This window comes from Lissotriton vulgaris, chromosome 2_1 (assembly GCF_964263255.1).
Source record: "Lissotriton vulgaris chromosome 2_1, aLisVul1.2, whole genome shotgun sequence".
In the NCBI taxonomy this organism is placed as follows: domain Eukaryota; kingdom Metazoa; phylum Chordata; class Amphibia; order Caudata; family Salamandridae; genus Lissotriton; species Lissotriton vulgaris.
Window position 1 is genome coordinate 528,750,170 of NC_141687.1, and position 26,794 is coordinate 528,776,963.

Here is a 26,794-nt window from a genome sequence, read left to right on the forward strand (position 1 = left end):
GAATCGCGTTTTCAAGAGAAAGCGCGATTGACAGCCTCTGTCTCCCAATGGCTAGCCTCCATTTATGGAGCTAGCCAATGATAGACAGAGGCGGGCCGAACATCCCTACTGAAAACAAAAGTTTTCGATCTGGGAGGGGCTTTGCCCCTCGCCAGGTCGAAACCTAAAAAGCAATCCACTCCCTGTTTCTGTCAAGGGTTCTGTACAGAACTAGACATGAAAAACATGCTGAGCACATCTTGCACTTACCATATGAACCAGCAGAACATGTCAAATCCCTTCTCGTACAGGGGACCTGTATTGCTCAGATTGTATGCTGCAGTGAAAAGTATTTGCAGTTGTTAACAAATTGACTCTTTCTGCTGCTAATATGCTTAATTTAGAAATGCAATAATTTTTCGATCACGCTTTAGAAGTTTAATCGTTTACTTTAAATGCTATCTCTGAAGATCCTTTTTGAGTAGTCATGATACACTTCGATCAATCGGTTACTTAATAAAAATGCATTTAAAAATATTTAGACCATCCTCCATGCTGCATCATGTCTCTATGGCCTGAATAAATTTGACTGCATCAGCTCCACCCTGATGGAACTACATCAACTCCCCTTGCCACATTATCTTTAAAGCCAGCCACATCACGTAAAAAGCTGAAATGATCAGCACCCGCACCATCTGTGGTGGCTCCCAGACCCCCAGCAGCCAGGACACCTTCGGACTAGAAGCAAAGAAGTGCAAGAAAGAAATAAAATGGGCAACAGGCCTTCACCATGTATACACACAGGATCTGAAACACAATTCCTGTGTTCATAAGGACTGCTCCAACGTAGGAAGGAGCTGAAGATGCACCTCTTTGAAGAACACTACAACACAATATAGCGACAGTCAACTTCTGCTCCTATAACTCTGCTAACTCTTCAAGTCCTTGTTGACTAACTTTGTGTGCGGCCCTGTATAGGCACGTAGGTGGGGTGCTCAAAACTCCTCGCTGTCAACCAGTATATTTACTGCTTCTTGTGCTGCTGCTGTCCCATTTCAGCAAAATTTTGTTTGAAGCCAGATGCCTATTTCTACGAACAGTCTGGTGGAGAAGATACCCAAGAAGGTATCCAACCTAAACACTGTGCTAATCAAATAGGATTCTCCTACTCATACCACGTGTAAGCAAAGTGGATGGGGCAGGGGAGCTTTTTAGGTAGCAGCCTAACAGACAGTGCTGGTAGGCTGCTGAAGACATCTTGGCGACTTTCAGAAAGTTGACCTAGGAATGCACTCGCCCGTTGCTCACTATTGGTTTTGTCGTTTGAAACTCACGTTTTCGTGCTTTCCATTTGTTGGCTTTATTTGCTTTACGCTGTCCAGGTTCATTCTGTCCCTCCCATTGCCAAAGCCGTTTTTACGGTATTCTTCCACAAACTCGTTTTCTTTAACCAAGCCTTTAAACCTTGTTCGTAGCTCGTCACATTTGCTGGGCATTCAATGACCGTGGTCACGGTGTGATCTTTTTATTGTGGTTTCTTTCTAATTACACAAGCTGATAAAATAGGCCAAAAGAGAGTTTCATGGACCAAAGGTGTGGCTGGTTTACCAAGTAATTTGTTTTCTATATACTCACAATTGGTGAGCTTACCTTCCCGGATCTTTCTCACATTTTCCCTTCGGTCTGCATGTCTATATGCCAATCACATGTATGATTTATAATTTTACAACACCAGAGTGGATGGTGCACTGAAACTGTTACTCTTATACTTCTGAGAATTGAGTGCTTATTTTCGGTTTCCCTTATTGCTCTTATCCATACTAATATAATAAAGAGAGAGCCCAAACCTTTGAAGTGGGTAATCTCAGGAACCACAGCACCAATCACAACACCCAATACAGCGTTGGAATACAACTCAGTGCCACATAATTATATGCTACATAATTACACTGCGCTCAACGCAATATACACTCCAAATACCACTCAGTGACACATAATTACACACCACATAATTACGCTGCACTCAATGCAACATACACTCCACACAATTCCACTCAATGCCACATAATTATATGCTACATAATTACAATGCACTCAATGCAACATACACTACAAACAATACCACTCAGTGCCACATAATTACAAGCCACACAATTACACTCTACTGAATACAATATACACTCCAAACAATACCACTCAGTGCCACATAATTACACGCCGAATAATTACACTGCACGCCATGCAACATTCACTCCAAATACCACTCAGTGCCACATAGTTACACGCCACATAATTACATTGCACTCAATGCAACACACACTCCAGATACCACTCAGTGCCACATAATTACACACCACATAACACTGCACTCAATGTAACATACACTCCAAATACCACTCAGTGCCACATAGTTACATGCCACATAATTACACTCTATCGCATCACCACAGCATCACTCAGCACCAGCACATCATCGCTCAGGGGCACCACAACATCACTATGCGCTACAAAAGCATCACTGAATGCCACAGCATCACTCAGCGCCACCACAGCATCAATCTGTGCAACATTCAACAACAACTGATTCAAATATGTTCTCTCAATGTTTCAAGCTTTATTAGAAATGTCACAAAAAGATGTTAATATTTCACTTCTGTTCTTGGATTTAGTCATAATAAAATACACTGAACATAAACTTCACAAAAGTTATTTACAAAAGTTTACGCTATTGCCATCATAAATTACAATAACTTTTATTTCAGTATTAATTTAAAAAAATTAAAAGCAATTGTTATTTGTAATATCAATACATCTAAGTCATGTAAATACAACACATTGCATTACAAAGGCTATAGGTGTCACATTTGCGAAAGTTAAAAGTACTGGCATTGTAAATGACAAAGCTATTAAAACCAACACATAAATAAAAAAATTGTCATTTACAATACCAATAGCTCAAACTTTCCTAACGCGAGACCTATTGCATTGCAAATGCTTATTTTAAATAGCTTGTATGAAACAAACAATGTTACATGAACCAGAACACACCTACATGTACAAATTGACAACAAAAATGTACCTCTTTTATTATGCATTCCCAGTTACTCGGTTCCAAATTTCATCTTGAAAAAAATGCTGTTGAATCACTGAAACATTTGCTACTTTGCTAACAAGGTGAGTGCTCTTAACACACATGGTTTAGGTGAAACAAAACATTCCAATAAGGCATTATTGCTGCACCAATATGGAAATACTGATATAAGAGCTTAGTTTCCTGTTGCAGGCTAACCTTCACTAGTACGTCAGCTAGGTGGAGAGATTCTACAAGGTTCATGTTGCAATGCCTCTGGTCCACTAAATGTGGCCTACGCCTACAATCACTATTGGCAACAGGCTCAACCTGTAATGTAGAATGTGGGAAAGGCCTTCTCGCCACCCCCTCCCCACCCTGTGTGAGGACACCTCCAGAGGAAAAATAGTGCTTTCAATGTACAGGGACTGTCAGGTACTTGGTAGCTGCACTTTTTTTTCAACAGTTTTATATAGCGCGAACTATACTCGAATCGGTTATCAATCAGAGCGCTTTACATAGCACCAGTTGCATTACATGAGGACACTTCTTTAATTATGAAGAAATAGCACCCGCATATCTCAACACGACCTCACTGCATTTTATAGGAGATTACCCACACATTCTCTGCAGCAAAAAGGTAGTCTTAGACAAGGAGTACCTACGATTGTATATTTCCATTTCGAGCATTGGCAAAAGTTCTCCCGCTTTGGTGCAAACTGCTTTGGGTGTCGCAACAATGTACAGCCTTCCCTTCCATCAACCTCACTTCAGGACACCAAGGGTTGTGGGGGCTTGCCTGCACGTCGATTCGCTGAAAGAACTCTTAAAACGCCACACACAGGCGCATGAAAGGGACCTCGGTTACTGTAGACAGGCCCCCTCCCTTGCAGGAGCGCAGCCCTGCTTGTCTCTGCGCAGGTAGGACACTTCTTACCCCATGAGCCTCCATCATTCCTTATCCGCGATATCTAAAACCTGCCTGCTGCACCTACGTCCCTCTTCAAACCTACAGGTGGAGCGTTGCCTACATCGCGTGACACGAGCTTACCTGCACATCCCCGGGGAAGTAAACCACATGGTGAGGGGTTGTTCCCCGTAGCAGCAGCAACTCGTTGGTCCTGTGGGGGTTAGAGCCCGGCACAGCCGGCAGTCTGATGGCGGGGAGCGTGCTCATGGTTCGGCACTGCAGCACCCGCACAGCACAGCAGAGCACTGCTCGCACTGGGCTTAAACGCAGGGCAAAGGTGCACCATCGGCCAAGGGGCGTGGCTTCACATTGCCACACCAACCGCCGACGGAACGCGCATTTGCACAGGTCCAACCATAGCGAACACGCGCCAACGACTCTTCTCATTACTTCTGAAAGATCGATCCGCATCTGAGCCAATGACACAAAAAATGGACTGTAAGGCCAACCCCCTTTAGAATGAGAATGTTGAAAGAGACGAGGGACACGGGATATAGACGTATCATGGACTCTGTGAAGTTTGTATAGTGTAAGCCACCGTACTCTCTCCCGATTCATGGAAATCAATTTGGTGGGGTGCTGGTCTGGATCTTGGAGGTACAGTAGGTGGTAAAGTAGTTGCCCCATTTATATAGCGAATGCACATATTGCGGCGTTTTTCTGAAGTTGTTTGCTCATATCATGGAGCAGCATAAGTATTTTTTCCAGTACCCCGTTCCAATTTCAGCTGAAATCGTATTACGAAGTACTGATACGCGTGTGGTTTTATTGCATGTTTGCCCCAGGGAAGGCGAGCTTTCATGCAAATGGTCAATTTGTGTTAACAGAAGCAGACACTATGGTCGGTTGTTTTATAACTTTCCATCCTTTCATTCATTACCATATTTAAGAGAACCTCGAAATGCATGGCTTCAGGATGTGTGCTGTACAAAAACTTCTCATGTGTTTGATTAATGTATTATAGCAACCCCTGTCATCCAAAGGGTTTACATAACAACTGACTTGCCTCTTAGTTTACTATTATAATTATTGTTAGGGAGTGGGGGAGGGATGTATGTTTCTGAATACATGTTTGAAAACTATCACTTTAAAAAAATACTTATTAATGCATTGATATCATCTGATTTTCTAGGGTGAAATGTTCTGTACGTTAATGAAATACACTTTTTGAGTTTTGGAGAGACCTGACCACATATTTGCTGCAAGAAGGTGTTCCTAAAGTTAATCAGAGCAGGACACCAAAGTCACTTTCTCTATTTAACTGCATTATCTTTTTAATAAATGCTTGTGCATTTATTTAACATATATGCAACGTTAGTGCTGTGTTGATTAAACAGCATCCCAGTGCTACTGTTGCCCGGGGATAAAAAAGTTATTTCTTTAACATTATTATTTCGTTTTTAAGGAGATTATTGAAAGTAATTGTTTTAAACATGAAATTAGAAGTGTTCAAGAAAACCCCAATACTCTGACAATATTGTCATCAGTAAACCAATAAATTGTTTTGGGATGTGAGCCCGGTGTGACTGATGTCATATGTGAGACATCACTATTGCCAGCTAAACCATATATAAATGAGTTTGTAGAGCGCACATCCCGAACTGAGTTACTCTAAGGTGGTTCTTTCAAAATGGCAAAGAAAACAACACACTGAGATAATAAGATTTGCCTTGGATCACACAATTTGGTCAAGTGAGAAAGCTGAGATTTGAGACAAGCATGCGTACATGGTAGTGGTCCCACAAGCAATGTGGGTCTTGCTTACGCACCCTTATGACATGTCTGCCATGGTCTGATTTCAGTAGCAATAGTCACACCAGCCCTTCGGTCCTCTAAAGTCCACTGCTCCTTGCGTTCCCATGAGGCCCTGTCCACTCCCATTCCACATGGGATAGGTCTTTCACATTGCCGCCTCTTGTTCCCCCTCTGTTTCCCCCATTCCCTTACCTACTAAATATGCTTGGTATGGGCCCCAGTGATTCTTGGGACGATTCTGAGGAGGGAGTAGTTTGCTATACACATCTGACTGTGTGTTGCAGTATACTATATCAGCATGCCAGTCCACCAAGGTGGAAACTGGACCCCTAGTCCACCACATCGCCACTTGGCGTTTGGCCATCAGCAAACCAATGACTACTTATCTTCTTTCCACTTTATCTACTCATTTGTCATACCAAGCAACATGTAGAAAGCCAGCCTTGTGCACCTTACAGCATTGGCATTCTGTTGTGTCACTTACCCATACCTGTAAAGCCTCTCTGGTGTATAGTATACTTGATTGACATATTTAAAATGTATCTGTCTATGCCGCCCATTCAGCGATACATCACTTGCCATTCAAGTCACACCTTTGTCTTGCCCGGTCTTCGTGCCTTTTGTGCAAAGGCGTAAAGGTTCGTTACTAGTTTAGCAGGGGTGTCTTATTCAACCTTCTTTCGTGAAAAGGTGGAAAACATCTTTCTCCCCTTAGACAGGATAGTGACGACTTCCTCACCGAGAGAGGCCCCCGATCCCGCCAGACCGGAACCCATGCTTCAATTTTTCCCGCCCATTACGGAAAAAGAAGTGAGCAGTCGCCTACTAAAAATTAAATCAGGCTCCCCTCATGACCCCTGCCCCACGACAATAACTAAACTCGCACCAGATGCGATTGCCAGGGTTCTCACCCCCCTCTTCAACCAGATGTTGGAGAAAGGGGAATATCCCGCTAGTTGGAAGCAAGCCTCCATCCTACCCCTGCTCAAAAAACCCAATCTTGATATCACGGAGATGAACAATTATCGCCCGATTGCCAGACTCCCCCTCCCGGCCAAAATAATAGAAGGCTACCTGAATGCACAACTTAGTGCCTTCCTGAAATCAGCGGATGTACTGGATTCCTCCCAACACGGCTTTCGAGAGGGGCACAGCACGGAATCCGCCCTGATTAAATCTATGGAAGATATCAGGCAGGTGATGGATGCAGGGGGTAGAGCAGCCCTGATCCTATTGGATCTTTCTGCGGCCTTCGATACGGTCCACCATAAGCTATTGGTGGACCGGTTGAGGGCCTGTGGAATTCAGGGTAAGGCTTTAAAAATCTTACAAGCCTTCCTATCTGGTAGATCCCAGACAGTGGCGTTGGGCAGCTACGAATCTCAACCCTTTGCACTTCCTTGTGGAGTCCCCCAGGGCTCCTCGTTAAGCCCTACCCTTTTTAATGTATATGTGTCCACCCTCGCCCCGGTGATCCGATCGTTCGGCTTTCAACTCACGGCCTACGCCGACGACACTCAGATTGTGGTGTCCCTCCTTCCCGGCAACACAGAAAACACCGCCGATAGATTCAGAAACTGCATGCTCGAAGTTGGCCGCTGGATGGCACAAAGCTGCCTTAAACTGAATTCCTCAAAGACCGAGGTTCTGCTCTTTGGTGACAGAGAAAACTTTTGGTCCCCGAGATGGTGGCCAGATGAAATGGGACCTCTCCCAGAACCGGTGGACAAAGTGAAAAATCTCGGTATACTGGTAGACACCACCCTGACCTTTAAATCCCAGGTGGGTGCCCTCTCCTCCTCCCTTCACTTCATACTCAAAACCATCAGGAAAATTTTACCTTACCTGGATAAGAAACACAGGAAAACAATAGTCACTGGTCTAGTGCTCTCACGCCTAGACTATTGCAACAGCCTGATGCTAAATGCCCAGCAGAGTATTCTGAATAAACTCCAACTTCTGCAAAATGCAGCCGCCCGCCTAATTACTGACACACCCAAATTTGCCTCAGTATCTCAGGAGCTGGTTAAGCTACATTGGCTGCCGATTCGTAAAAGAATCACTTTCAAGGCAGTATGCATGGTCTTCAAGGCCCTCCATGACTCGGGACCTAGGCACTTGAAATCTCTTTTCTGCTGGCATAAACCAGCAAGAACTTTGAGGTCAGGACAACTGGCTCTGGTTAAGGTCCCCAGAATTAAAAAAGCTCGCTGGGGAGGCAGGAGCTTTTCTCTTGGGGCGGCTGAGGCCTGGAATAAACTTCCACTTGCGCTCAGACAGACCCAGAATCTGATGGCCTTTAGAAGAGGTCTAAAAACATGGCTCTTCACTCAGTAAGCACGCTCCGTCACACCAGTCTATCTTTCTAGCGCCAGGACACCTCCGGGTATTAGAGCGCTCTATAAATATGCGAAATAAATAAGGAAGGAAAGTGCTGGCATGTCCTGGGGCTCTTGAATTTCCTCACCTAGTAGTCTCGCAATGCGTATCTAACTCTTAAGTATTGAAAGCGGGTTAGAGTTGTCAGTTTCTTTGATCTGTCATGAAATGCTTCCCATCCCTTCACCTCCCCATCTTGGAAGAGGTCTCCCATTCTGATTATGCCTAGCTTTCGCAAGGTCTCTACCACACTCTTTTCTTGTCCCACTTGGAACCAGGAACACCACTCCACTGTAGGGAGTGCAGCAGGGAGCCAGATTGTTGTTCTTATAAGTTCCAACAGATGTACATCGTGCTGTTCAAAGAATCAAAAGTACTTTGACTCCTTACCGGGACGCGAAATAATGTCTGAGGGAACGTATGAGGATCCACTGCGCCTCTTTCAATGAATACATGTGGCAAGTCATGTGGGCAGTGGAGGCAATAAAATACGCAAAAGAGTTCTGCGCTGCTCTAACTCCAGCTCATTTAGGTCCCCCATATCATATGGCAAAGTGAGGATCTCCCATTGCACCCATGGCTGTTTCCCAGCCCAGGCCAACCTAATCATCAGGGATCGCAATGTGGCAAACAACGAACATGGTAGGAACATTGGGATATTTTGGAACAAGAATACAAATCTAGGAAGCCCTACCATATTCATGATGGCTACGTGCCCCCATAAACGCCAGTAGCAGCTTGATCCAGTGTTCCACGTCGTCTTCTAGTTTTGCATTGCTTTCCTGTAATCGTCCAATAGGACTGTAATTGGATTGGTGTGAATCTGTGTACCCAAATACCGGACAGTCTCCGTCATCCAGCGTAGGGGGTATCCCAGGGTGATCGGTGTCATGGCAGGGGGAGTGGGAAAATGATGGATTTGTCCCTATTAATTATGAATCACGAGAAACCCCAGAAACGCACCACTTCCCTGAGTATAGGTGAGAGGTTTTGCTCCGTGTTACAAACATATAATAACGTATCCTCTGCATATGCCGAGAGGATAATATTGTAATCAGGGAAGTGCAGACTCTCACTGTAGTTATGGGCGACACTGAGTCTGCCATTACGTGCAAGGGAAAGTCAGCAATTTTGGCTTCCATCACAGGTCCCTTCGTAAGTTCAGAATCTGTTATGGAATTACACTTGTTGGACTTGGCCCTTTTTGGTTAAAGTTCCTTAAACTTTTTGCCTTCGTCCTAGACCTTTTTCTGGCATGATGTTGCCGACTTAGATGCTTTGGGCACTTTGCCACTGCTGATCAGTGTCAAAGTGCAAGTGCTCCCTGTATAAAGTGTTATGGTAGTAGGTTGCCCATAATTGGTATGTTTGTCTTACTAGTAAAGTCCCTAGTAAAGTGCACTATGTGTGCCAGGGCTGGTAATACACTAATTGTGCCACCCACACAAGTAGCCCTAAAAAGAAATCTCAGGTCTGCCACTGCAGTGCCTGCCCGCAGTTTAACTGCCTTGTTGTCCTGACAAGTGCACTCACTTGCCAGACCTTACCCGTCCCTTTTTATGCACATCAGACACCTCGAAAGCAGGCCCAAGGTACTCCTTCCCTCCCCTCCGCCCCGCCCCCGGACAGGGTGCAGTGTATGTGAAAGTTAGGACATGTACTGAGGTGTGCACCATGTCCTGGCAGTGAAATACTGCCAAATTCGTTTTCATTGTTGCAAGGCCATCTTGCCCATAGTACTGAATTGGAAATGCTGTGCCACATGTTTCCAGCATATCTTCCCATAGGCATAAGATGGAGACATGGAGTTTAGTGTGCCTAAACTCAGAATTTAAGAACACATCTTTTTGTGAAGATGTATTTCAAATGTGTGTTTAGAAACCACACTTTTAGAAGTGGCTGGTTTCTTGTCCTAACCATCCTGCGTGCCTCTGACTAGTTGTGTATTGACTGTCTGGGTTTGGATGTGACGGGGTCTGGGAAGTGTTCTCACCCCAAGGAGGAGTAAGAGAGACAGCAACAGGCTGGCCTGCATTTGGTGTGGGGGAGAAGTAGCCCCCTGGATGTGAAGAGGGCTGTGTTGCTGCCACAAAAGTATGGCTCCACCTCCTGCGGAGCGCCTGGGGCCCATACGCTCACTATCAGAGGAAGAGGGTGTGCACTGGCAGGAAGACACCCAAGTCTGGTTTTGACTGGGCTCAGAGCTCCCTTCAAAGGCATAAAGGGGTATAAATGTGAGAGCTGAAACCCCTAAACTCAAGACTGAACTCAAGCCTGAAAAAGGATTGAAACTACTTTGTGATCAAGAGGAACCTCTGCCAAAGAAGAACAGCTGAAGAGAAGGGCTGCCCTTGCTGTGTGTTCTGGGGCTAGCCTGCAGTTTTCTGATTTGACTAAGGAGAGGACAAGGGAATTTGCTGTATGCTGTGTCACCCTGCTTGAAAGGACTTTGCTGTGTCCTGAAGTAACTTGTCTCCAAGGGCCCAAGGAGAGCTGGTCCCCTGTTGTGAAAACTCAGGAACATCAACGTTTCCAACTGTGTCTCACCAACGCTTGGTGTGTGGTGCTTTTGCACGCCTGAGACTACCGTGTGGTTTGTGGCACTGTTTACGAGGTACCCCATGACCGAATTGCCCCCGCAGTGTGAAACATCGTCCACGCTGCTTCATTGCTATTTGTGTCCCGAGCCATCATCGTAACTGAGGCTGTGAGTAAGGTTCGCCGCCGCCGGCCTGAGCTGCAACGTGCTAAAGGATTTATGGAAGCTAAGGAAGCTTGCAAGGTGAAAGGGATCGGGATCGTTGTTTGCCAAGAGGAATCTGCCCAAGATCGTCAATGAAAGATAAGGCAGTGCCGTAACCTGTCCGGCTACAGCGTTGCCAAGCACTGGAGCTGCAACGTCAGGACTGCCCAGCAGGACATCCGACGAGCAGGGAGAGAGAGAGAGCGAGGCAGCGCCCCCCCCCTAGGTAAGGCTTATACTTCGGTCGGGAGCCTCAAGCGTTAGTGGCCTGCGGAGGCGTGCAGGAGGAGTACAGGAGTGCTTCGATCTCTCTCCCGCTGCACCGCGTTAGACGTTCTGAGTCCCCGAGCGACACGTACTTGCCCAGCAGAACCGGGGCCGCCCCTTTAAGTTTACGACCGTTGTCTCTGTTGTTGGGGCCTAGTGGTGCTTGAGCTGATCGCACCGATTGGCGTATAGCATTATTCTTGCATTAAGAACTGCATCATTCTTGCACTAAGAACTGCATCATTCTTGAACTAATAACTGCATCATTCTTGCACCAAGAACTGCATCATTCTTGCATTAAGAACTGCATCATTCTTGCATTAAGAACTGCCTTATTCTTGCATTAAGAACTGCCTTAATCTTGCATTACGAACCGGCTTATTCTTGCATTATGAACCGCATTATACTTGCATTACAAACCGCATTATACTTGCATTACGAACCGCATTATTTTTGCATTACGAACCGCATTATTCTTGCATTACGAACGGCATTATTCTTGCATTACGAACGGCATTATTCTTGCATTACGAACGGCATTATTCTTGCATTACGAACCGCATTATTCCTGCGTAACGAACCGCATTAGTACTGTTTTATTTCTACAATACAAACTGCATTACGAAAAGCATAGCATTGCATCAAGACCGCATTAGATCATTGTGAACTGCTCATTAATACCGCAAGAACCTACAAGCGTTTGTTGGCCAAATAACCGGCCCAGTGAAATATTACGAATACGCATGTGCTGGATATTTTTATCGTTTGGTCTCATCGCATTTCTTCTTGATAAAGATACCGCTATTTTCCTAAATCAGTGTGGTGTCCATTTCTGGTGTTATCACTGTGTTACTGGGAGTATGGTTGTAAATACTTTACGCATTGCCTTGGAGATCAGCATGGCTGCTCGTGCCAAGCTACCGGAGGGTGAGCAGGGGTTATCTAAGAGTGTGTCCCTCCTTTCCCTGACTAGAAGCAATTGTCCCTATTTGGACTAAGGTACCTACCTCAGCCAACTAGAGACTCCAAGGTCTAACATTTGTGGCAGCTGTGCGATTTGAACTTGAATTTTCAATTCACTCACAGTGATTGGTGTACATCATTAGTTTTAGCACAGACCATGACACAAACACATATTGTGTTTTTTAGGTCTCGCGTGGGCGTGGCAGCGAAGCTGCTCCGCGTCTGCGATAGATATTGTTAGAATTTTTTTTCTAAAGGGGACTCTAAGCCCCACCCCTCCTTTCCATTGGGTAGCGTCAGCGTTTATGGTAAACGCTGGCTTCCCAATGGAAAGGAGTGTTTTTGGGTGCCACCTGTCCGTTTTTCGGACATCCCCTCCGGACACCATGGCCTGGTTTGCGGCTTGTCGGGAAGACTTTTCTTATCTGCTTGTTTATTTAACAAGCAGATAAGAAAATCCTTCACCACAACTGTGAAGCAGGCACGGAGAGCGGAGGCGCAGGTGGGCACAGGGAGTGCAGCTCTCCCCCACCCACCCCGGCCGAGCTCTCCCTCCCAGCGTCTGCCGGCAGCCACGGTAGCAGGGGAGAGTATCTCCCCGCCCTCCCACCTTCAGCCTCTTTCTGGTCTTTGCTGCAAACACCATGACTTTAACCCAGTAATACCACCAGGCTATCACTGCTCAGAGCTGCCACAAACACCATCTGTGAGCAACACAATGTCTGTGACGACTTCACGTTTTGTGTTTGTGGTCAGAGTGCTGACCCACCCACACACTAGCCCCTCCCCCACACACATACCACCTCCCATAACAGAGGCTGGAATCTCAGGAGGATCTCGTCCAACACAAACTGATTGAGTTCCTTCACAGGGTGAGGGTTTGTATTCTGTGGCAGGCGGGTGAGGGTGCTGGGAGCTCCGTGAGGTCAAAGCGCTACATAACCGGGAGAATGGGGGCGTCTCTACCAGAGCTTTCAACACAACAGATGGAAGTCTACCGCCCACCCTTCCTACAGGAACACAGTCCGTCCACCTCCCCCTCACAACAAGCCTTGTCGCGACCTGCTCACAGCTAGAGGGAGCCTGCCTATTACACCCTATCCACCCCACTAAGGAAGCCTGCCTACCACCCATCCCCACTCACCTGGAACTAGCCTGCCCACCCCTCACACCTGGAACCAGCCTGCCCACCCCCTCGCACCTGCAACCAACCTGCCCATCCCCTCGCACCTGCAACCAGCCTGCCCATCCCCTTGCACCTGCAACCAGCCTGCCCCTCCCCTGCACATGGAACCAGCCTGCCCTACCCACATACCTGGAACCAGCCTGCCCACCCCCTCGCACCTGGAACTTGCCTGCCCACCCCCTCGCACCTGCAACCAACCTGACCATCCCCTCGCACCTGCAACCAGCCTGCCCCTCCCCTCGCACTATCCCCTCGCACCCTCAACCAGCCTGCCCCTCCCCTCGCACTATCCCCTCGCACCCTCAACCAGCCTGCCCATCCCGTCGCACCTGGAACCAGCCTGCCCATTCCCTCTCACCTGGGACCAGCCTGCCCCCCTCGCACCTGCAACTAGCCTGACCATCCCCTTGCACCTGCAACCACCCTGCCCCTCCCCTCGCACCTGCAACCAGCCTGCCCCTCCCCTCGCACCATCCCCTCGCACCTGCAACCAGCCTGCTCATCCCCTAGCACCTGGAACCAGCCTGCCCATCCCTTCGCACCTGGAACCAGCCTGCCCATCCCCTCGCACCTGGAACCAGCCTGCCCACCCCCTTGCACCTGGGACCAGCCTACTGCCCCTCACACCTGCAACCAGCCAGACCATCCCCTCGCACCTGCAACCTGCCTGCCCCCCCCCTTGCACCTGCAACCTGCCTGCCCCTCCCCTCGCACCTGAACCAGCCTGCCCCTCCCCTCGCACCATCCCCTCACTCCTGCAACCAGCCTGCCCATCACCTCGCACCTGCAACCAGCCTGCCTATCACCTCACGCCTGGAACCTGCCTGCCCACCCCCTCTCAACCGGAACCAGCCTGCCCACCCCCTTGCACCTGCAACCAGCCTGCCCATCCCCTCGCACCTGCAACCAGCCTGCCCATCCCCTCGCACCTGCAACCAGCCTGCCCATCCCCTCGCACCTGCAACCAGCCTGCCCATCCCCTCGCACATAGAACCAGCCTGCCCATCCCCTCACACCTGGAACCAGCCTGCCCAGCCCTCACCACAATCTGCGACCATGCTCTGACCTTCCCTTGGAACAAGGAGGTGGGTTGGGGTTTGTGGGGGGGCATCTGAGAGGGAGCGCTGGCAGTAGGACTGAGGGGTCTCAGTGGATGCAAAGGGTTTCGGGGCCTCGTGAGCCAGGGAATGGTCGACAATGAGGGTAGTACCGCCAGTCCACCCCTCCCCCTTTATAGGGCATGGTAGGTCGAGTAACCCCCTCATGTCGGGCACACAGTTCCAATCTGAGGGTCGAGGGGCACTGGGCTGCCCACAGTACCCCACACCCCTTCCTGGCCTGCTGCCTCCTCTCTTCCCAGTCAGCTCGCCTCCCCCCCCACCACCCCACACATATCCCCACCCCCAGCCGGCCTCGGGTACTCGTTACTCAGAAATGTTGCAAGGAGTGACGTGGGCATCAAGCGCCAGCGACCCCTGTAAGTTCAGTAAAACAAAGTGCAACTGGTTGCACAAGAGCACACAGAGGGTCAGCAGCGTGCAAAGCAGGAAGAATTGCAAAGTGCGTGGCATGCACAACACAGCGGGGGGGGCTACATCTAAAGAGAGGAGAGGTCCCCCACTCCCTTCAATAAAATGCTTGTTTTATTTTTGGTTCTATTTTTGAGTGACCTTAAAGCCACACATCATGTCTCAATGAAGTCAAGTAGCCAGTGAGTTTGCAGAATTGGAATTCGACATTGAGGCATTGCTTACCTACAAAGTTGATCAATTGAGGCAATTCTGCAGAGCTTTGGGATTTCCTAAGAAAAGTAGCGCCAAGAAGGAGGAGCTTCAAGGGGGAGGAGCTACGTCAGCAAACAAGATGGCTGCTTAGGCTCCCGGCTCCGCCGACCTCCATAACCCGCCGCGATATCCTGTGCATTATCCTGACTTTAAGCCCGGTCTCTGTGTGCATCAACTGTTCTGCACTCCGATGGTGAAATCCGGAAACTTTTATCGGCCTATTGGAAGAAGTTCTGTTGTGTTGAAGTTTGCGGCCTGCTCCAGCGGTGAAGCCGGGGCCTCGAGTACTTTCACAGCCAGGCTGCAGTGCAACAACATCGGCCAGAAGAACCAGGCTGGGTCCGGTCAACTGGAGTGGAGGCTTTGTTTAAGCCCGAATTTGGCGGCGATCGTTTCAATAGCTCATTATCGACGGAGGAGTGATCCTGCTTATTGCTGGCTGTGAGTGGGGGTCCCCGTCCCGCGGACCCAGTAAGTGAGGCCGCCGAGGTTCGTGATTCGGGGCCTCTGGCCTGCGGCCTTAACGGTGTGGACCGTTGCTGCGAGCAAAGACCGGTCACACTCCACATATGCACGTTCGTGATCCTGTTTGCCCCCCCCCCCCCCCCCGAGGATGTCGGATTCACGCGGGGATGTGATTGGGACTGATATCGGGCATGAGACCGTGGATCGAACGATGCATGAGCCATCGCTGAAGTCAGTACTGGCGGAAATGTGGGCGTTTCGATCACAGGTTGATGTCTTATTGAGCAAATTGGACTCGCGCCTATCAGAGATGCTCCTGGTAGACCCGAACCCAGCCTTACGATTGAAACTGGAATCTGCAGCCATTCCAACTGTGGCCATTTTGACTTTGTGCGCGAGCCCCGTGAGGAAACCGGCATTGGAACCATTGGATGGTGCCCTGGGAGACGGTGTTCCTGAGGATGATATGGTATTACCGAACCTTCCGCCGCTACCGGCTCTGGGTATATCAAAATGCGTTTCCCTCCCGGAGACTTTTGTTTGGGACTTTCCTTTCACTTTGTGGTCGTCTTCTCCTCTCTTGGTGACTCTACGGCTCCTGTGCAGAATACATTGGGACTGTTCAGCCAGGAGGGAGAGGTCTTCAGCGTCTAAGTTCCCGTGGACCTACTGCCTGCAAGTCGCCATGGATTGCTATTTGATGACTCTTTTCTCCCTTATTACCCCTTAGTGTGCCTTTGGGTCTCGACGGGAGGGGTCCGTGTTCTTGTTCGGAAGGGCCAAGGTTAGGATTGACTAAGTCGGGAAGGGTAGGAGTGACTTTCACAAGTGTTTGACCTGTAATTGCTTACTCTAAGAGGCTGGGCGGTGTTTTCTGGTACCCTCTACTCTCTTCTATAGTGTTGTCATAAGTGTTCTTTTACTGATAGGGGGTGGCTGTATCTGGCGGGGGGTCTAAAGGGGCTGGGAGCCCGAATGTCTATGCCCTCCTCCATTCTTTTTCCTTCCTTTAGGGTTTTAGTTATTAGAGGCGACAGGCACGCTGCTAGTGGGGTTAGGCTGTAGCCATCTGCAGGGGTGCAGGGTGGGGGGCTGGACGTTTTTTTTTTATTTTGCCCTTTTTATTTTCTATGGCCTTTCTTTTCCTTTCTTTTCTTTCTTAAGGATCAGTATAGCTACGAATCATTCAGACTTTTATCGTATGCTTGTATCTAGTGCTCATGCTTTTCTGATCTCCGATTTCCGGGTGGGCAGGCTCCGAGAATTGGCGCAACATGGAATGTATATTGTGTGTTCATTTGCATCGATCTGTATCCTTTGGTGCCGATTCTCCATCACAGTGGTTATTATGTGTCTATCCTGTTTCTTACCCTGTCCCCCGCATTATATGGTTTGATTGTATGGCACCTGATCCTCTCTCATATAATATAAAACGAAACCTTTGACTCATTCTGTAACTTAATTATGCATTCTTATACCAGTTTTGTCCTGAATTGTCGGATTATGGGCTGTGTAGTACTGTAATATCGGTGGTCTTACTCTATCTAGCGGCCAACCCCCGCGGTTGTAGGCCCATGCCTGTATTTTCTTGAATGCTATAATAAAGGTTTTTAAAAAAAAAAAAAAAAAAAAGGAGGAGCTTCAAACGGCCTTGAGGGCCTGGTAGGAAGCCAAAGAGGCTCAGGAGACAAGTGAAGCTGAGGTGGATGAGGATGACCCAGGGAATGGATTTGGTCCACAGGATTTGCCGGTGGGAGGCCAGCCTCAGGGGCTGATAGTAACCATTCAGGGAGGAGCTTTTCCCCAGAGGAGCTGGAGGAAAACCAAAGGGTCAGAGAGCATGAGTTGGAGGTTTTAAAACTTAAGGCTCAAGCAGAGGATTAAAAGCTGCTCTTTGAAAGTGAAAAGCAAGCAGAGGAGAGCAAGAACACTCTCGCCTTGGAAGAGAAGACTCTCTTAGCTCATGACTAAAGCATGAGGGAACTGGTCATTAAGGCTAAACAGGTGGAGTTGAGTTCAAAAGGTGGCAGCGCACAGCCACTGCCAGTGGGTAAGGTGTACATTCCCAAGACTTAGTTTGAGATTACCAAAGGGGTGATGATATTTATACGTGGTTCTCGGCATATGAGATCGCACTGAGGATGAATGAGGTGCCTGAGAAGCATTGGGGGGCGGGCCTATGGAAACACTTTGAGGCTTTTGGGAGGGATGTTTTACCACCTTAAGAGAGGGCGGGAACCCTGACCTACGCCACCATGAAGGAGGTTTTATGCCTCAGGTATGGTCTCACTCCTGAAAAGTACAAGGAGAAATTCAGAAACTTCAAGGAATTGAAATCCAGTCCTTGGGGTGGGGGTGTTGATGCGTACACGTGTGCACGGGATGATTGGGTGATGGTTAGCATAGCAAATGATTTCAAGGGATTGCTCAGTTTGGGCCCCAGGGAGCCCCGGCTGAGTAATCATTTTTCAGAGTTGCGCCAACACCTGTTAGAGTGCGAGCTCTTTGATTCCCAGGAGCTTGCACCAGAGGCAGACCCCTGGTTAAAGGACAGAGGGTTTGAAGAGGCACTGAGGGGGAATTCCAGCAGCGACTAGAGCTCTTCCGGTCCCGTGGGAGGAAAGAATGGTCGAGTGGCGCCTTCAGGTCCCAGAGTAGTGGGGGGCGTGCAGGCTAACACCCTGTCTCAAAGGAGAGGGAGGGAGTGTGAGCAGCGTCCCCGGGGTCCGCAGCCCAACCCCAGAGACTGGAGGGTTCCTTGGGAGAGCACCCGGTTGGAGGTCTAGAGCCTACTTGCCAGCTGTGCAAGGAAGAACACCTAGCGTCAGGAGGTCGTGGGGCATCTGTAACAAGAGCTTCCGCGGTCCTGAAGTTTGTTGGTGCCATTCCTAAGTGGCAGGCCAAGAAGTCTAGATGGAAGGTTGAGAGGGGGTTGTGTTCCCCAGTAGGAAAACCCATGGGTCAGGGCCCAGCCAGAAGGGCTGGGATCCCTAGAAGTCATCAGGGTAACCCCGCCTCTATCCTGAAGGGCAGCATAACTGTTGGCAAGGGACCAGCACCCCTAGAGGGCCCCCAATTGCCAGGAAGTACCAATGGAGTAGCTTAGTTGGCCCAGGGAGTTGTAACAGAGGGAACCACCTGGGGTCAGGAAGGCATAGAACGGGAGGGTGTCCCTGCAGTGGCTGGCCGGCGCCCGAGTTCTATCGCCCCAAGTAGAGGAGTCCATCAAGGTAGTTGATTGGCCTACCCTGGCTTTAGGCTGAGAGGGGATTTTGTTGGACTTGGCCCTTTTTGGCTAAAGCTCCTTAAACTTTTTGCTTTCCTCCTAGACTTTTGTCTGACATGATGTTGCTGACTTAGATGCTATGGGCACTTTGCCTCTGCAGATCAGTGTCAAAGTGCAAGTGCTCCCTGTATAAAGCGTTATGGTAGTTGGTTGTCCATAATTGGTATTTTTGTCTTACTAGTAAAGTCCCTAGTAAAATGCACTATGTGTGCCAGGGCTGGTAATGCAAATGCTACCAGTGGGCCTGCAGCACTAATTGTGCCACCCACACAAGTAGCCCTAAAAAGAGATCTCAGGCCTTCCACTGAGGTGCCTGCGTGAAGTTAGTTAACTGTCTCGTCGTTCTGACAAGTGCACTCACTTGCCAGGCCTTACCCTTCCCTTTTTATGCACATCAGACACCCCTATAGTAGGCCCAATGTACCCCCCTGGGCAGAGTGCAGTGTATGTGAAAGGTAGGACATGTACTGAGGTGTGTACCATGTCCTGAAAGTGAAATACTGCAGAATTTGTTTTTCATTGTTGCAAGGCCATCTTGCCCATAGGACAGAATGGGGAATGCTGTGTCACATGTTTCCAGCATATCTTCCCATAGGCGTAAATGGAGAAATGGAGTTTAGTGTGTGTGAACTCAGAATTTAATAACACATCTTTTTGTGAAGATGGTTTTTGAATTGTGTGTTTAGAAACCTGGCTTTTAGAAGTGGCTGGTATCTTGTCCTAGCCATCCTGCGTGCCTCTGCCTGGTTGTAGGAAGGTGAGACAGCAACAGGCTGGCCTGCATTTGGTGTGGGGGAGGATTAGCCCCCTGGATATGAGGAGGGCTGTGTTGCTGCCACAAAAGGATGGTTCCACCTCCCGCGGAGCATCTGGGGCCCAGACGCTCACTATCAAAGGAAGAGGGTGTGCACTGGCAGTAAGACACCCAGGTCTGGTATTGACCAGGCTCAGAGCCCCCTGAACACAAAGACTTCAAAGGCATTTGGGGTATAAAGTGAGAACTGAAACCCCTGAACTCAAGACTGCACTCAAGCCTGAACAAGCATTGGCATAGCCAATAGGTCTCACCTTTGGGACCTTATAATTGTTTAGCCATGCAGCACATTATCACCCACCGGGCACATTTCTGTAATGTAACTAGTTCTTATGTAAAGTGCTTTGATACCTTCATTGGCGCTATATAATGCAAAAAATAAAAAGGAATGAGAGGAGAAGTGATTGCAAATTTCTGAGGTGGGGGAGCGGAAAGATGCACTCTATAGAGTTACCCTGTGCCTACCTGCTGTAGATGTTTGTTTTTTCTCCACAACAGTTAGGGTAAAATGCTGATTGCTAAAGTTTCCTGTTTTGTTTAACCAGAAGCATGATCATCCGGGCAACAAATGGTTAAGCATCACAATGTAGCTATTCACTGAAACCCCACGAGGATCCTTCCCTTCCTCCCCAGGACATGAGTGGTCTTTTTACAGAGCTTTAACTACTGTAGCAGTTGCCTTCCGAGGTAGGCTTGTTGGCCAAGGCCCGCTCATTAGACGGTGCTGACGAATCCGCTGAAAAGTAAATGTCACCGTAATTGATTTTGTTTCTGTTCCTTTATGTTTTAGAGAAAATGAAAGCACATTCCTGTGGAGGTGGGGTGGAGGGGACACATCTTCTAATAAAAGCGACAAGGTCTGGAAATGAAACTTGACCCAAAACAGATGGCAGCCTGCTCACCACCGCTGCTGGCTCCTAATATATAATACCAGTACCAAATCAGTACCAAATCAGAAAGCGAGCACAGTATAGAAAATCAGGAGTCACATTTAAAGGAGGCAAAAGTGAGTTTCCCAGTGTGCAAGTGAAGGTGGTGTTGGAGTATGCTGGATCTTGGTGCCAAGTAACAGATGTTTATTGCCAAACGAATGGATGTTAATTAGTCCGTTGGCCTCTAGTAGGATGAAAGGCTGAGCAGATGCCCTGGGGTTCGAACCTGCGGTTGTGAGGTCAAACAAAAAATTAATAGGGTGCTTGCCTTAAAGTTAAGATTGCATTAAATAATGCCAGTACCAAATCAGAAAGCAAGCACAGTAGAGAAAATCAGGAGCTATGTGGGTAAGCAGAGGCCTCGCTACCTCTGTCCCGGCCGCAACTGTCAAAACACGATTCTGCTGCCTTCCTTCTTCTACAAGTCCACAGCAATGGGCTTAGCATGACAGCGAATGCACAAATTTCTCATTGCAAACAGAGCATTGGTAGGGCTGTGCGTGTGCATGTGAAATGTGAAGGGAGGGTTGGTTAAAAAGAATGGCGCGAGAGAGAAGCGGGCGATTGAGCATGGCAGCGCGGCGAACAGACGGCGACCCTGCCCGTAACCACAAGCAGTAGGCCGATACATTTCCTGGGAAAGGTGGGACAAGCACCCGCCTTTACCCAAGTGCGTGCCATCTTTTTAGAAAGACACACGCAAAGCCCAGCAGAAAAATTGCTAAAAAACAAACAAACGCACAAGTGTGTGAAATATCCAGCGTGATTCCAAGAGGTTGTCTTCCTAGAGCAGTGCATGTCCGCTGCGCTAGGCTCGACCTAAAAAAGATTGAAACTACCTCATGATCAAGAGGAACCTCTGCCAAAGAAGAACAGCTGAACAGACTGAAGAGAAGGACTGCCCTTGCTGTGTGTTCTGGGGGTGGCGTGCAGTTTTCTGAATTGACTAAGGAGAGGACAAGGGACTTTACTGTGTGCTGTGTCCCCCTGCTTGAAAGGACTTTGCTGTGTGTTGTGTCTTGAAGTAACTTGTTTCCAAGGGCCCGGGGAGAGCTGGTCCCCTGTTGTGGAAACTCCGGAACATCAAAGTTTCCAGCCGTGTCTCAGCGACGCTTGGTGCGTGGTGCTTTAACACACCTGAGACTGCCGTGTGGTCTGTGGTACTGTTTACGAGGTGCCCCGTGACCGCATTGCCCCAGCAGTGTGAAACATCGTCCACGCTGCTACATTGGTTTTTGCGGCCGGAGCTGTCATCGTAACTGAGGCTGTGAGTAAGGATCGCCGCCGCCGGCCCAAGCTGCATCATGCTGAAGGATTTCTGGAAGCTAAAGAGGCTGCAAGGTGAAAGGGGTCTTGATCGTTGTTCGCCAAGAGGAATCTGCCCAAGATTGTCAACGAAGGAGAAGGCATCGCCATAACCCATCAGGAGACCGCGTTGCCAAGCACCAGAGCCGCAATGTCATCAGGGCCGCCCAGCAGGACGTCTGACGAGCGGGGAGAGAGAGAGCGAGGCAGTGCACCCCTCCAGGTAAGGCTTGGACTCTGGTCGGGATTCGCAAGCATGAGTGACCTGGGGAGGCGTGCAAAGGGAGTACAGGAGTGCTCTGATCTCTCTCCTGCTGCACCGCGTTTGACCCGCGGAGTCCCCGAGCGGCCCGTAGCTGCCCAGCAGTATTGGGGCCGCCCCTTTAAGTTTACGACCGTTATCGCTAGTGTTGGGGCCTAGTGGTGCCTGAGCTGATTGCGCAGATTGGCATATATAGCTTTTCTTGCATTAAGAACTGCATCATTCTTGCATTAAGAACTGCATCATTCTCGCATTAAGAACTGCCTCATTCTTGCATTACAAACTGCATTATTCTTGCATTACGAACCGCATTATTTTTGCATTACGAACCGCATTATTTTTGCATTACGAACCGCATTATTTTTGCATTACGAACCGCATTATTTTTGCATTACGAACTGCATTATTTTTGCATTACGAACTGCGTTATTCTTGCATTACGAACCGCATTATTCTTGCATCGCGAACTGCATTTTTTTTGCATTATGAACCAAATTATTCCTGCGTTATGAACTGCTTTAGTACTTGAATTAAGGACAGTCTTATTTCTACATTACAAACCGCATTATAAACTGCAGACCATTGCATTAGGACTGCATTAGATCATCGTGAACTGCTCATTAATACAGCAAGAACCTACAAGTGATTGGTGGTCTAATAACCGGGCCAGTGAAATATTACAAATACGCATTAGCTGGATATTTTTATCGTTTGGTCTCATCACATTTCTTCTTGATAAAGATACAGCTATTTTCCTAAATCAGTGTGGTGTCCATTTGTGTCATCACTGTGTTATTGGGAGCGTGGTTGCAAATACTTTACACATTGCCTTGCAGATAAGCCTGGCTGCTCGTGCCAAGCTGCCGGAGGGTGAGCAGGGCTTATCTAAGAGTGTGTTCCTCCTTTCCCTGACTAGAAGCAAGGGTCCCTATTTGGACTAAGGTACCTACCTCAGCCACTAGAGACCCCCTGGTCTTACAACACTCTACTGTTAAAAGTACATTATCCATCTTCTGTAATGCTGACCCCTTGGCAAGTTCTTCACTGTGCACTCTAATGGGTGTTTTATTACTTCTGCACATAACTTGGAAATGACCAACTTTTCTACACAACATGTAGTGTTTTCCCAGTGGAGGCAACTGGGATTGTTCCCAATGTGACTCTCTGAGCCACACCTTTAACAATGAATGGGCTGTTTTTCTTTCTGCCCTCCTATGTGCATAATGGGGGTTGGGAGCACACTCCCTCACCCCCAGCACAGTTCGCCCCTTTGCATCCTGGTAAATACAGTACACAGTTCATGCTTACTTCAAAATTAGATGGAGTTTTTCACCAAAGTTGGTGCAGACATTGCTGTATGTCTCTTGACACATGTTTCTGGGTTGAGCCCTATATTAGTAGAGAGCAGCAGTATTAGAGAGCAAAGAAAAATCGGCTGGGGTTTCTGGAAATGTTGCTAAGTTCCACTCTGGTCACAGTACCACTCACAGGCACACAGGTGCATCTCCAAATCTCGTCAACTTGCTGGCTCAAGGGAGCCTTTTAAACAGAATGGGCGTTGGAAGCACCCTGCCTCACATTCCAGCACAGTTCACCCCTGGGCACCCTGGTAAATGCAGTACACAGTTCATGCTTACTTCAAAATTAGCTTTAGTTTTTCACCAAAGGTGGTGCAGACGTTGTTGTATATCTAGACACGTGATTCTGGGTTGAGCCCTTCATCAGTACAGAGCAGCAGTATTAGAGAGCAAAGATAAATAAATAGGGGTTGCTGGAAATGCTGCCAATTTCCTCTCGGGTCTCTCAGAGTGTAAACTGGCCGAAAAGGCAAACAAGTACTTACAGACCAGTCCGCCTGCAGAGGGACATTCAGCACTAAGTGCGGAAACAAAAAACAAACAGACTCCGAGGATTGGTCCGAGGATTTGCCCAGGAACCAGCTGAACGTCTGTGCTTGCAGAGTCGGTGGGCACAGGGACTACATAAATCGTCAATATGAGGTAAGTAGTCCTAGTCAACGGTTGAAGATAACTTTTATTATGTCTTTCAACGCCCACTATCACCACCACCATGTATGCCCTTTTCCTAACATCCTCGCAGCAACTGACACACCAATCACTGCCAGAACCTTGGGAACAATCTCCATTCTACCTACCCATGACAACGTCACGCTGTCTTACCTACTACAGACCACCACAAAATTCCAGCCATCTTTTACTTGCCAAACCACCTACCTGTATTGTATTAACATTGTGCTTTTACGTTTCAAATGACACTGCGAATAAACCGGAAAGGAAATGTCAATGCCGATCATTCTGTGAAGTTCTAATTTACCAATTATACGAACTGAAATGTTATTAATGCACTGTATGATTACCGTAGGACTTGTTTACTTTAGAGGCCCTACATACACATGCAGACTTTTGGACAGTTCACTCTGAACTTCAATGCACTATGTAGTTTCTGAACGCTGTTCTCTCCCTGTGCTGTGATTGCTCATAAAATGCAGGTTTTTATCCATGGGGTGTATCCACATTTAAATTTAAGGACGAGCAGAGGCTCCCCTCTGGTGGAAGACACCATCATGAGCACTTTGTCATGGTGCTCAGAGTTTTCATAGTCTGTGATTCTTTAATGTATGTGCATACCAAGCTATTTTGCAAGTGTATTTTAATCAGAATTAGTGTAGAGCGAGTCTAATAAGACAGGCTTAATTGTAACCAATACTTTTCTTTAGTTTATTTCAAGTTGTGAAAAATAACGTTTGCCTTGTTGAAAATCCTGCAGGGGTAATTTTTATGTTTTTCCTTTGGGAGGGTGGTTATGTTCTGTCTTTTGTCCCAGCTTTAAACCTTGAACCATAGTCAGTTAGATGGTTATATCTTCATCTGCTAGCATCACTAAGTTACACCAGCTATGGGACTACACTTATGCATCTGCTCGGTGCTACCACCAAGAGCCAGTAAAACCTATGGCTCTTGTCAGGAGGCAGCTTGTAATGGCCAGAGCTGACGACTTTGGAACATCGGGAACCAGGTTTGAGTCTCTGCTCGGCTCAACATCCAGAGATTTTGGCAATTCACTTAATCTCCCCGTAAATTAATGTGTCCTTGTTAGAACTGGCTATTTCTGGTAGGCTAAGGCTGACGCCAAAGCCAGGCAGAAACCACCATTCTAGTCAGGGCAAGGAAGTCACACGCCAAGATAACCTCTGCTCACCCCCTTGGTAGCTTGGCACAAGCAGTAAGGCTAAACTCGGAGGCAATGTGTAAAGCATTTGCGCCAGCGCACAACAGCAACAACATACTAGGCACACCACAAAAGAGACTCCACACAAGGTTATTATAAAAATAACTTTTGTATTGTAAAAACACATCAGATAAAATCACACATATACATTGTGCCAACTGGCACAGGCAATATTCACAGGGATTATGTACACAAGACAGGGCCACAAGGGCCACTGTCATATTCAGATATAGCACTTCTAGATAAAATGTAGAATATAAAATCACTTCTAGAATGAAATAGTAAAACATAAAATGGTAATCACAAAGATAACAACCAGTAACCACTGGTAACAGGAACCAGGACCTTACTAGGACCACCTGTACTAAGAAAGAAGAACCACCTAAGTATCACACAGCATTAGGGGTCTAAGAAAGAATACATTACTCATGATGCAATAAACCTACATTCAGAGGAGTAGAAAGGACAACCACCTAAGTATCACTCAGCATTTAGGGGTCTAGGAAAAGGACACATTACCCATGATGCAATACCTACATTCAGAGGAGTAAGAATAGAGCACATGATGCAATAAACTACATTCAGGGGTGCAGCGCAAGAAGACACATGATGACTAACCATTCAGAGGTGCAGCGCATGGAAAGGAAGACACATGATGCAGTAACACATTCAGAGGTGTTAAGAATAGGGCACATGATGCAATAAAATACATTCAGGGGTGCAGCGCAAGAAGACACATGATGACTAAACATTCAGAGGTGCAGCGCATGGAAAGGAAGACACATAATGCATAAACATTCAGAGGTGCCTAATAAATCAATAGCGCAAAAACACACAGTAGGCAATTACTATTTAAAAACATAGAAATCACATTGCGCCAACACTACCTAAGCCACTACCTGTGGCAGTCCCTAGGCCAACTGGCCTTGTTGGGGCAAGGATGCCCTGGGTCCAAAGTCAGGGCGCGCTGCCATGCAGCGCCAGTCCAAAGTACAAAAGCCTAAACGTGGCAGTTGCCCACAAAGTGCTGGGCAACTGTGTACATCACAGAAAGGCCTAAACGTGGCAGGTGCCCACAAAGTGCTGGGCACCTGAAGAATCAACAAAACGGCGCCAGCTAAGCCACACAGGCTCTGAAGCCAACACTGCGCACGTTGGAGCCACACAGGCTCTGGCCAACACTGGTCAAACGTTGGAGCCACACAGGCTCTTAAAAACATATATGGCCCCTCTGAGCCACACAGGCTCTCTCAGCGTTGGGGCGACCCACTGCCAAACGGGGCCGCCCTGACTCTCCATTTACTTCATCAAATGTCCCCCAGAGCCTCTCTCAGGGCTCAACATCAACAATGCCCCCTTCGTTGGAGCCTCAAGGCTCTGGCATA

The 26,794-nt window shown here is 47.9% G+C and overlaps 2 protein-coding genes across 10 annotated transcripts in view; one reads left to right on the forward strand and one right to left on the reverse strand.

The window, feature by feature from the left end:
• C2_1H2orf69 (chromosome 2_1 C2orf69 homolog) overlaps window positions 1-4,305 on the reverse strand; it is a 52,141-nt gene extending 47,836 nt beyond the window's left edge. The window contains 2 exon segments of the mRNA XM_086955471.1: window positions 4,101-4,283; window positions 4,285-4,305. Of these exon segments, the coding sequence (XP_086811597.1) occupies window positions 4,101-4,283; window positions 4,285-4,305 (204 nt within the window).
• Window positions 4,306-4,361: 56 nt separating this feature from the next.
• FTCDNL1 (formiminotransferase cyclodeaminase N-terminal like) overlaps window positions 4,362-26,794 on the forward strand; it is a 222,698-nt gene continuing 200,265 nt past the window's right edge. The window contains exon 1 of one of the 9 annotated variants that reach the window (XM_086955474.1): window positions 4,362-4,548. The gene's annotated coding sequence lies outside the window, so the exon portion shown is untranslated. Of the gene's footprint in view, window positions 4,629-20,386; window positions 20,405-26,794 lie in introns of those variants that run through there. The other 8 variants (XM_086955472.1, XM_086955476.1, XM_086955477.1 and 5 more) reach the window with 8 other exon arrangements.